Source organism: Sphaeramia orbicularis, chromosome 7 (genome assembly GCF_902148855.1).
Source record: "Sphaeramia orbicularis chromosome 7, fSphaOr1.1, whole genome shotgun sequence".
Classification (NCBI taxonomy): domain Eukaryota; kingdom Metazoa; phylum Chordata; class Actinopteri; order Kurtiformes; family Apogonidae; genus Sphaeramia; species Sphaeramia orbicularis.
The window spans coordinates 43,097,679-43,110,248 of record NC_043963.1 but is presented as its reverse complement, the minus strand read 5'-3'; the positions used below and the strand labels follow the sequence as shown (position 1 = coordinate 43,110,248).

The 12,570-nt window shown below is 36.9% G+C and overlaps 1 protein-coding gene across 1 annotated transcript in view; it reads left to right on the top strand.

The window, feature by feature from the left end:
• Positions 1-12,570, top strand: part of LOC115422428 (plexin-A1-like) — an 837,453-nt gene that overhangs the window by 745,543 nt on the left and 79,340 nt on the right. Inside the window, 1 exon segment of the mRNA XM_030138774.1 lies at positions 8,527-8,761. Within this exon segment, the coding sequence (XP_029994634.1) occupies positions 8,527-8,761 (235 nt within the window).

The window sequence follows — 12,570 nt, the reverse complement described above, 5'->3', positions numbered from 1 at the left end:
TCTGGACAAGCTAAACCCAACAGGCGCCGCGGGACTCACTTTAGAAACTTGTTCTATGACTTTTTACTGGAAAATGTGATACAGAAGTGACATCGACAGTTCACACGCTGTGGGTGGTGATAAGACACTGGTCGCAGCTTGAAACAGATCACAGAAAACTGGAGAGAATTCCATAGAACTATGTGTTGAGAAGACCTTCAAAAAAATGGAACTTTTGGTTTTTGAATGAGTCGCTGCCAGTTGTAGCGCATTTGCACATCAGAAAGGTTTATATAGTGAGAAGGGCGTCTGGATTAGAGCTCAGAGACGAGCTTAGCGCCTCATATCAGTGGCATCCTGGAGAAACAATTCTATTCTTAATACCACCTTTTATGTCTGTGCATAACTGGAGGACATAGCTCCGCTGTTGACGGTACGTTGGCATGGACATAAACTGCCGCAAATAACACTTTATATTCTTGTTAAATACAGCATCCATAATTTAGCTCCTCTGAATCACAGCTATATTATTTTAATGTGACTGTGGCCTAGTGTGACATACGACACCTATCCCATTGTATCCCATTGTATCTCATTGTATCCGTAATCGCTATGTTGGAGCATAATTAGCGGTACACATAGCTGTAAAATGTGTTTCCAGCATTTGTAGTCGTCACTGGTGTTTTGTTAATTAAATGTTTGAAGTAACTGACTGGTTTCTTTCTCTAGAATGTGCAGATGAGTCGTTTGCAGGTTGTGACTCCTCCTCCATGAACTTCACTAACACTAGACTCTTTTGCAGTTAGCGTAATAGAAGTAGGGATGGGAATTGATAAGAATTTAACGATTCCGATTCCATTATCGATTCTGCTGATCGATCCGATTCCTTATGTTTATGTTTATGCATTTGGCAGACGCTTTTTTCCAAAGTGACTAACAGGGGAAAACCAATTAAATCACTCAATCAATCAAATTTTATTTATATAGCGCCAGATCACAACAAAAAAGTTATCTCATGACAGTTTATATACAGAGTTGGTCAAAACTAGACTCTAAGCCAATTTACAGAAACCCAACAGAATCCTCCAGGAGCAAACACTTGTGACACTGGTGACAGTGGCGGAAAAACTTCCCTTTAACAGCAGAAACCTCGAGCAGACGTCTGCCTGGACGAGCTGGGGCTAAAGAGAGAGAGTAAAGAAAGAGAGAAAGAGAGAGCGACAGAGATAGAGACTGGGGGAGAGGGGGAGAAGGGAGGAGTAGGGGGAGAGTTGAGGATAAGTGAGTGATGACGATGAAGGCAGGAGAGAGGCAGGACCACCGCAGCAGGATCAGAGATAATCCTGGGAAATTCTGTGATAATCCTGGGAAAAACTTTATTAAAATATTTAAAATAATTCCTTATCAATTCTCTTGTCAGATTCTCAGTGGGTGAGGGAATAGAAGAGTGCAAACAGGTTTGTCTGCATTAGCTGTCGTTTATAGTTCCATCCATGCACAGAAAATATACAGGGTGGGGAAGCAAAATTTACAATGAACATTTAGTTGTTTTTTCTCAGCAGGCACTACGTCAATTGTTTTGAAACCAAACATATATTGATGTCATAATCATACCTAACACTATTATCCATACCTTTTCAGAAACTTTTGCCCATATGAGTAATCAGGAAAGCAAACGTCAAAGAGTGTGTGATTTGCTGAATGCACTCGTCACACCGAAGGAGATTTCAAAAATAGTTGGAGTGTCCATAAAGACTGTTTATAATGGAAAGAAGAGAATGACTATGAGCAAAACTATTATGAGAAAGTCTGGAAGTGGAGGAAGCAACAAAAAACGTACCAAAGCTTTTATTAAAGCTCTCAAATCCAAAATCCTAAAGGATCCAACCAAATCTATGAGAAAAATGGCAATTGAACTTGAGGTAGACAACAAGACCGTTAGCAATGCAGTAAAATATGATTTGAAGTTAAAATCTTACACAAGAACACCAAAACACTTGTTGACAACAGCAACAAATCCAACTTTAGCAATTTTTGGGAATCATGTTTATGGCCGCCTTCTAGCCCAGATCTAAACCCTCTGGATTCTGCTATTTGGGGCATTTTAGAACATGCTACCAATAGAACATCGCACAGCAATGTCAACTTTCGTAAAGATACATTTAAAGAAGAATGGGAGAAGTTGTCACCCGAATATTTGAGGAACACTTGCGCAAGTTTCAGGAAGCGTGTGAAGGCAGTTATTGAGAAAGAAGGAGGACACATAGAATAAAAACATTTTCTATTATGTCAGTTTTCTTGTGGCAAATAAATTCTCATGACCCGGTTCCAGATAGTCATATATTGTCATGCGTCGTGTTGATTTAGTTTAGGGTTTTTGTTTTGGTTTCTTCCTGTTTTATTCTGGTGATGGTGGTCGCCTTCCTGTTTTGTCTGCACTGTCAGTCTTGTCTGTCTTCCCTAATCCCATCATTGCCTGCACCTGGTGTTCCTCCTGTAATTGTCCACACCTGTTTGTGATCCCTGCCTTCCCGATATATTTCTCCTCGCTCCCTTTGTCTCTTGTCAGTGCGTCGTTTCTGTTTCTTGTGAAGACCTCCCCGTGTTAAGTATCCTGCATCTTGTATCTTGTGTCTTGAATCTAGTTCCATGTATTATCTGCCTCAGGCCTTTTAGTTTACTATAGAGTATATTGTACTTCCTCTTTTTGTTCATTAGGGTTTTTAGTAGGGATGCACCGATAACGATACGAGTATCGGCATTGGTTCTGATACTCAATGTGTGTACTCGTACTCGTAAAAGACATCCAATACAAATGCACCGATACCACTTACGGCCGTGTGACATTCCCAGTTCAGTGCAGCAGGTACGCGGCGGTGGAATAATGTGTGTGGAGTGTGAAGAGTGTGGAGATTTTTCAAAATAAATGACGGTGATAAAAGTAACGCTGACTGCAAGTAACGTTAAAGACACAGACAGATACAGACGCAGCGTTCTGTCCGTCCTCTGCGTACATTCCATCCGTTTTCCAGGTGCTCAGGGATGTGTAAGCAGAATGAGAATACCAGCGGGGGTATGGAGTGTGGAGTGGAGTATTTCTCTTTTCTCTTCCTGCTGAAGCTAAGCTTTTAAACCTTACCAGCAAAAATCCTGCAATATTAGTATCACATTAGTGTTGCCTCTGTCGTCTCCATGTTTGTTATTAATGACTTTCTTCTTCTTCTTCTCAAAAAACTTTACTCTTCTTCGTGGTGTTTGTCCAGTATGGTTAATTAAGAGCGGCACCCCCTGGTGGATTACTTGAGAAACGCTCATTCCAACACATTAAATGTCAGTAGCAGCACTTTGTTCCAGTCAGACTAATGACAACGACAATAAAGCACATTTACAAAAGGAACTAAGAACTGGAGTGGGATTATTAAGTACTCGTATCGGTACTCGGTATCAGCAAGTACTCAAATGTAAGTACTCGTACTCAGTCTGGAAAGAAGTGTTTTTTTGTTTATCCATTTTTTAACTTTTGAATTTTTGTTAAATAAATCCCTTAAACTACTGAAACAAAGAGTCTTGTTGCTTTTGGGTCCACGCTGTGTGTCGTGCCTTAACATATATGAGGTGGCAATCAGGAATGTTGTGCTGGTGCTGGTGATGGAAGCAGTGATTGGTAAGGCGATGTCACATCATACGACCGTACAAAGTGAAAGTGAAACATAAGACGCTTTACTTATCCCTCTGTCTTCTGCTTTTGTGCACCTCATTTTCCTTTTCCCTACCTTCAGAAACTTTTATTTGAGGGGGCAGGATGTTTGTTGCCCCCCCCCCCCCTCTCAAAAACCCCCCCAAAAAAACATGCAGTCCTACAGAGCATTTCTACATCTTCTGTGTTTTTGTCTGGATTTTAATGTTCAGCTTTAAGGTTGTAGTTCTTTCTCATCAGACAGCTCTTTTTCTCTTTCCTGCAGCTGTAGCAGGAATTGATCTGATCGGGTCAGTAAACATAGCATGTAGCAGTTAAAAAGTATTATGGTAGTGACCCAAAACGAGCCAAAATGGGAGTTGATGTGAATGATTGGAAATGTTCGTTAGCTGCTTTCCAGTTTTAAAGAAATGAGCTGTAATTGTAATCTGTTTAAATTGTTCCAAGAAACACATCCCTTTCATTGACACCCCCCCCACACACACACACTTTCATCCAGAATCATTATACATTTTACTTTTAATGCTGTGCAAGTTGATTTAGTTCACTCTGCACACCAACTTTTTTTTGGCACACCGATCATGTCCACACATCTAATTGGCTCTCTAATCTCAAACAACCCGCTGTAATTGACTCTACTATAGCAAATTTAATTTGTAGGTATTGACTGCATTTATATTGATATAACAGCTTCTCTGTTTTACTTTATAAATCAGACTGAGAATGTTAGTATGAAAGTGCACTTAGAAGAACTTCAAAGTGCATAATCACACCTCATTTGAATCAGTTATCAACCCCCCCGGTGGAGGGTTGATTTGATAGATTCCAGCGTTATGTGTGTGTGTGAGAGACACACTGTGTATATGTAAATGTAGGTAGTCGGAGAAAAAAGTGTAACATGTGTTTGACTTCCTTTAATTACCACAGCTCCGTGGGGAGGCGTTTAAATGCTGATTACTTTGTTTGATTGCTTATACTGTGTGTATGTGTGAGCGCTCACAATATCTTCTGTGTCCTATAACTGAGCCTGTGAGAATCTATCTTCGTAATGTGTTGGTCTGGCCCCAAAACTATAGTAAAACATGATCGCTGGAAAGTTCTAAACTCTTGTCAAAGGAGGTTTTTATTCTGAAAACCCCTCTGACGCTGCTCTTCAAAAGGCAGGAATCCAAAGAAATGGCAACATCAGACCCCTATACACTCAAAAAAATGGAAAATCCATGTAGTAATCCTTATGCAATGTATTTATGTTGAAAATATTTAATAAATTCATTTTTAGTGAAAAAAACAAGAGAGTTACATTGCATTTAAATAATAATACAAGTCTTGGGAATATTCAATACTGTTTAATACAATTTAGTCAACGCAGTCGCTTAAAAAATGAAGTTTGGCATGTTTGCCGCAGTGCATTATGGGTAGTGGGTACTATGTTGTAAATGTGTTATTTTTATGCTCAAGAATTCAGCGGGGTTGTTGTGTTAGTACTAGTTTTGACTTAATATGTGTATGGCAATGCTTATTGGACTTTTTGTTTATTTTTTCTGTATTTTTGTAATTTGTAAAGTTGCACCCTGAGTGAGAGCCATTGGCAGAGCAATGGCTATCCTATTGTGATCATCCCGATTAGATCTCTGTGCCTGTCAAATTAAAAGCACAATTTGTGCTTACACCTAACATTGAGCAATTAATGTGTCAAACTTCTAAATATGCTATAGTAATGATGTTAAGGCAATTACAAGTAACAGCATGTAGTAAACTTAGCATGCTTAATAAATTCAACATAATGGTATTTAAGAAATTAAACATAAGAATATTTAGTAAATTAACTGTGTTTAATAAATTGAACAAAACAACATTTAGTAAATTTAACATAATGACATTTAGTAAATTCAACATGTTTATTAAATTCAATGAAATGATATGTAGTAAATTCAATGTGTTTAATTGATGCAACGTAATGATGTATATTAAATTAAATGTAACAATATTGAGTAAATTCAACATGTTTAATAAATTCAACTTAACTGTGTGATGTAGCACTTAATTAAGACGGTTTGCTGAAATTTAGTCATCTAGTATTTTTAAAATTTAAATAAAAAAGCTTTGTGGGACCGGTTGACGTTATCTTATTATTTAAATCCAGTGTTCTGTTTTTTTTGAGTGTAGTAAGGGGAAGATGTCACTAGTCGCTTTTCCATTGGACATCTGCGCAAAACTTTACCGATATTTACTAAATGTTGGAAAAACAGAAGTACGTAACATTTTTTTCATTAAATCACAAATGCGATGATTTGTTTATTTATTATCGCGAGATGACACTAGAAGTCATTCCATAAACATGGTGACAACGTAAATATGGTGTTGATTTACAGGTATATTCATTACACTGGTCAACAACAAATTTATTGTTTAAGTTTTTTGAGCTGATTTAGGATAATTTTGGTGTGCTGAATCCAGAAATCACATTAATTTTGCTCAATCAGGTCAACTTTCTGAACTATGCTACATATTGGCTTTTTAACATTTTTGCTTACATTTATGGGCATTTTCACATCATATGATACAAAATTCTTTCATATTTCTTGCAATAAACGAGTTCTGAAGATTTTACTTTTGCCAATTTATGATTAATGTTTTTTTTTAATATTACAGGTGAATGAAATGGCTTCGACTAGAAGATCTTGCAAAAATAAGCCTGACGTATTCTGCTACATCTGCGGTGAATACACCATTGTACCTAACAGGAATCAAGTCACAAGTTTCATAAAGTGTGCTTGTGAAAATGATTTTTTTTTTCTCTTAAAACCTATTTTGGATGAGAACTATATAAAAAAAATCAACTGATAAAGTCACAAAAATGTAATCAATTATGTGAGAAGATCAAATTTTTCAAAATCAAATTAGCAAAAAAACCTGACTTGATTGAGAAAAACCGATGTCATTTTTGGATTTAGCGGTGCAAAATGGTCCTAATTCATTTGAAAAAACGTAGACAACTTGCAAAAAACATTTTTTTGTAACCCAGTGTAATAAATGTGAGTAAAAGTATAAAAATTAGGTGGGGGGTGTGTGTTAGATTTCTTACCATGACTTTGTAATTTTTTGTCCTTTTTCAAAACGGAAAAAAATGGCCAAATCTGCGAATTCTAATCCACAGACAGCATTAGCGTTACAGGTAAGGGTGAGAATGACCCCCACCTGAACTGGATGCGGAAACTGGGAGGGATGAGAAAACCGGAGAAAACGCCAATGTAAAGATATGCATTTATGTCAAATATTTGAGTATAGTTATAATTTATTACAATTTTAATTTTATATACCTAATATTTGGAACCAATATCCACTTTTAAAGTCCTTGAAAAGGTTCGTTAAGCATCTTTGTGTTATTTATGCAATAAATTATATACATTTTTCAAATTGGATTTCATCTTTTTCGTGTGTTTTTTGGCCTTTAGTGTTGATATAGAAGGTTAAAGTGAAAAAAAGAATAGACAGATGAGATAGATGAAGTTGTGCTGAAATAAAAGATACCAAACATGGGTATAGTAAACATTTCTTTAAATAGTATATAAAGGCAAAATCAAAAGTGCTCAAAAATGGCCAATATAGGCTCAGACCTCTAAGGGTTAAAGACTCCGCCTCCTTGACACATTATACAAAAAAACCCAAAAACTAATCGTCCCAAGTTTCATAAAGTGCGCTTACCAATCTTATTTTGGTATTAATTATTATATTTTGTGAGAAGATCAAATTTTTCAAAATCAAATTAGCAAAAAACACCCTGGCCTGATTGAGAAAAACAGATGTCATTTTTGGATTTAGCGGTGCAAAATGGTCCTAATTCAGTAAAAAAAACCTAGACAACTTGCAAAAAACATTTTTTTGTAACCCAGTGTTATTATTATATATTACCACTCTATCTCGTACTAAATTTAAAAATAATTGGGTTTCCTGGTGTGTCCACACATACCGCAACATGCTTCTTCTTCTTCACTTGTTGTAATATACGTCAACATCCGTTTTTTTTTTTTTTTATTCATCTGACTCTAGTTGTGAAAAACAGTCTTCCCATTGCGGTTTTGCATGACATACCATTTGCGCTACACCCGAGAAAATGAGACTTTTGGCGAAATTGTCATTTTCCATTAGATACATTTTTATGTGTAAGTTATATTTGCGCAATTTGAGGGTCAATGGAAAAGTTATTTACTTTCACTGCTGTTTCAAAATTCAGAGGTGGTCTTGGGGGGGGTCTGGGGGTTTCTGCTCAAGGCAGACCCACACAATATTACCAATTCATGTCAGAAAAGATATGTAATGTGGTAAAACTTTAATAAAGATATGTGTTTAAAAAAGTAAGGAGTCCAAAACAGCTGAAGGTGTTGTGAGTCTTTAAAAGGATTGGCCTCTTTAGTGTGAATACAGAGCAAATACTAAAGTAATGATCCTTGTGGTTGAAACTGGGTCAACCAACTTTTCTTTCATCAGGCCATTGGCTTTCGATCTTTTCAGACCAGCTAATCTTATTCTCCAACCATCTGCTAGTGGGGAAATGAGCACTGCCTCAGTTTTTATGCATCTCCGGAAGGTGCTAGGTCAAATCCCAGACTGGACTTGAAAATATGGTCAGAGAACATAAATAAGTAGCAATTTTCCGTCTCTTTATGACTGCTGTGGTGCTGCCTTTGAGCAATGTGTTGAACCTCTTGGATAATACAGCTGCTCAGTGGTGCTAGAGGAGTTCTCTGGTGAATAACTATATAATAAAGCAACTTTACCTTATGAAAACACTGCTAGATTTATTAGATTGTCTCCCTAAACATTAAAAATTGCTGTTGTGTTGTGTTTAGATCCGTGCAGGAGGCTTCGAGTACTCTCCCGGGACTCTTCACATCTACTCGGACAGCCTGCTGACCCTTCCGGCGATCATCGGTATCGGAGGGGGCGGCGGCTTGCTCCTATTGGTCATCATTGCCGTGCTCATTGCCTATAAAAGGAAATCGAGGGACGCTGACCGTACCCTGAAACGTCTCCAGTTGCAGATGGACAACCTGGAGTCCAGAGTGGCGCTGGAGTGTAAAGAAGGTGAGTCATGGAAATTGTGTCCAGAAATGTTTTCACATGAATCCAATTTAGTTTTAGTATTTTTGACAAATGCAGTATGTGCAATTTGACTGCCCTGCCCTGGTATAAAGCAGTGGGTCTCAACTGGTCTGGCTTCAGGACCCACTATCGCCCCTCAATGACAAATCATGACCCAAACTGATACAAGTTAAACTTCATTTAATAAAAAGATGGTGTGTTTTGAACCTGAGGTAATTCAGAATATCACAGTGTGAAAAAGCAGAAGACAAGTTTAAAGATAGGTGGTGATGCTTAATATGGAAATATTACTTATAACACTAAATTAGGTACATTTTAACCAAAACCAAAAGTGCATTCATTCACTTATTCAAGAATAAAACACACTGAGGTTTTTGTCCCCAATGTAGGTAAAACCACATCTGATGTAACTGTTGTCATACCTGAGTTTCTCCATGATATGAATAGAAATTTTTGTTTTTTTCTTTTATGCTGTGAAATGTACGATATTAATTAGCATTACAGTGCATTACCGCCACCTACTGTTGGGGAGTGTGAATGCACAGGGTTCCACTACATAAACAAGAAACGCACTCGGAGACCGCAGACCTCCACCATGACAGATCTGTTGTCACCGCCCCGATCACCACCAAAATTTAGTGAGTTGTTCCTTGTGTCAGTATCAAAATTTCCTGAAAATTTCACAAAAATCTGTCCAAAACTTTTTGAGTAATCTTGCTAACAAACATGCAAACACACAAAGCAAAGTGATCACAATACCTCCTGGTTGAGGTAAAAATAAAATTCAGGGCTGGTTTATTACTCCACCCTCCAAAGGGGAGACAAGGGGTATTGTTTTTGGTTCAGTTTATTTGTTTGTTTGTTTGTTTGTTTGTTTGGTTGGTTGGTTGTTAACACTGTAGCAGCAAAACTATTGGTTGAATTCATACCAAATTTAGTGCATAGATTGCCCGTGACCCAGAGTAGATGTGATACAATTTTGGGAAAAGTAGGTTAAAGTTCCAAATTTTTATAAATTAAAAAAAAAAAAAAAAATCCTATATATTTATAATGGGCAAAATTTCAAATGTCTGGAGTTGCAAAACTTTTGGTTGAATTCCTACCAAATTGGGTTTATAGATTGCCAGTAACCTAGAATAGATGTGATTACACTTTGGGAAAAGTAGGTCAACGTTCCCATTTTTTATTAATTTTTCAAATCTGTTTTTCTTCTCCCATTTACTTTTAATGAGCGATAATTCAAATGTCTACAAAAACATCAATTTTGTTTCCCGCATATATATAGAGGCAATTGATATGCTGACATCAGCCGGATCAATGACAAAATAAGCTACAATACGTGCAAGTGCCGGGGTTTGTTGTGCATGACACCACTTGTTAACATTATTTTTTGCCCAGACAAAAGCCCCGGCCCACTGAAAAAGCACTCGGAGACCGCAGACCTCCACCATGACAGATCTGTTGTCGCCCCCCCCGATCACCACCAAAACTTAATCAATTGTTCCTTGTGCCAGTATCAAAATTTCCTGAAAATTTCACAAAAATCTGTCCATAACTTTTTGAGTAATCTTGCTAACAAACATGCAAACGTGCAAACACACAAAGCAAAGTGATCACAATACCTCCTGGTTGAGGTAAAAATAAAATTCAGGGCTGGTTTATTACTCCACCCTCCAAAGGGGAGACAAGGGGTATTGTTTTTGGTTCAGTTTATTTGTTTGTTTGTTTGTTTGTTTGTTTGTTTGTTTGTTTGTTTGGTTGGTTGGTTGGTTGTTAACACTGTAGCAGCAAAACTATTGGTTGAATTCATACCAAATTTAGTGCATAGATTGCCCGTGACCCAGAGTAGATGTGATACAATTTTGGGAAAAGTAGGTTAAAGTTCCAAATTTTTATAAATTAAAAAAAAAAAAAAAAAATCCTATATATTTATAATGGGCAAAATTTCAAATGTCTGGAGTTGCAAAACTTTTGGTTGAATTCCTACCAAATTGGGTTTATAGATTGCCAGTAACCTAGAATAGATGTGATTACACTTTGGGAAAAGTAGGTCAACGTTCCCATTTTTTATTAATTTTTCAAATCTGTTTTTCTTCTCCCATTTACTTTTAATGAGCGATAATTCAAATGTCTACAAAAACATCAATTTTGTTTCCCGCATATATATAGAGGCAATTGATATGCTGACATCAGCCGGATCAATGACAAAATAAGCTACAATACGTGCAAGTGCCGGGGTTTGTTGTGCATGACACCACTTGTTAACATTATTTTTTGCCCAGACAAAAGCCCCGGCCCACTGAAAAAGCACTCGGAGACCGCAGACCTCCACCATGACAGATCTGTTGTCGCCCCCCCCGATCACCACCAAAACTTAATCAATTGTTCCTTGTGCCAGTATCAAAATTTCCTGAAAATTTCACAAAAATCTGTCCATAACTTTTTGAGTAATCTTGCTAACAAACATGCAAACGTGCAAACACACAAAGCAAAGTGATCACAATACCTCCTGGTTGAGGTAAAAATAAAATTCAGGGCTGGTTTATTACTCCACCCTCCAAAGGGGAGACAAGGGGTATTGTTTTTGGTTCAGTTTATTTGTTTGTTTGTTTGTTTGTTTGTTTGTTTGTTTGTTTGGTTGGTTGGTTGGTTGTTAACACTGTAGCAGCAAAACTATTGGTTGAATTCATACCAAATTTAGTGCATAGATTGCCCGTGACCCAGAGTAGATGTGATACAATTTTGGGAAAAGTAGGTTAAAGTTCCAAATTTTTATAAATTAAAAAAAAAAAAAAAAAATCCTATATATTTATAATGGGCAAAATTTCAAATGTCTGGAGTTGCAAAACTTTTGGTTGAATTCCTACCAAATTGGGTTTATAGATTGCCAGTAACCTAGAATAGATGTGATTACACTTTGGGAAAAGTAGGTCAACGTTCCCATTTTTTATTAATTTTTCAAATCTGTTTTTCTTCTCCCATTTACTTTTAATGAGCGATAATTCAAATGTCTACAAAAACATCAATTTTGTTTCCCACATATATATAGAGGCAATTGATATGCTGACATCAGCCGGATCGATGACAAAATAAGCTACAATACGTGCGAGGGGCGGGGTTTGTTGTGCATGACACCACTTGTTAACATTATTTTTTGCCCAGACAAAAGCCCCGGCCCACTGAAAAACAGGTTTACAACCCACCAGTCAAGAATCACTGTTATAAATCATCCTAAACAGCCTTTACATATGCCTACTGGACATTCTTTCTAAATTGAACATTTTCATGTAATTTAATTAAATAACATGACTCAGTAAAAGTTTATTTTCACAATTTAAAAAGGCTTATGTTTGTTTTGACAGATTAATTTCCCGCAAATCTCCAACAGGCTTGGTGATTATACCACATCCATACTAATATGTTTTCATTTTAAGATGATATTTTAAGAGGAAAATGATCAACACCCAAATAAATCTATGAGAAAAGTTTCAGAAATAATCTGTGAACATTGTAATGGATATGAAGTGACCGGGGCAGCCGACAACACAGCTGGGCACGGAAACTGTCACAACCGACTCTAATAACAATTATCCTGCTGAGTAAAAAGCAGAATTTAACTACGCTTGAACAGCTGCTATTAGAGAAAACAAGGAATTAACGGCTGGTTAAAAGGAAAAGGTTCTGTGACAAGGCCATGATGAATCAGAGAATTATTAAAAGAATTACTGATAAGTTCCAATCAGACTGAAAATGTGTCTGCAAATGCTGTACATTTCAGAATAAAACGTTTA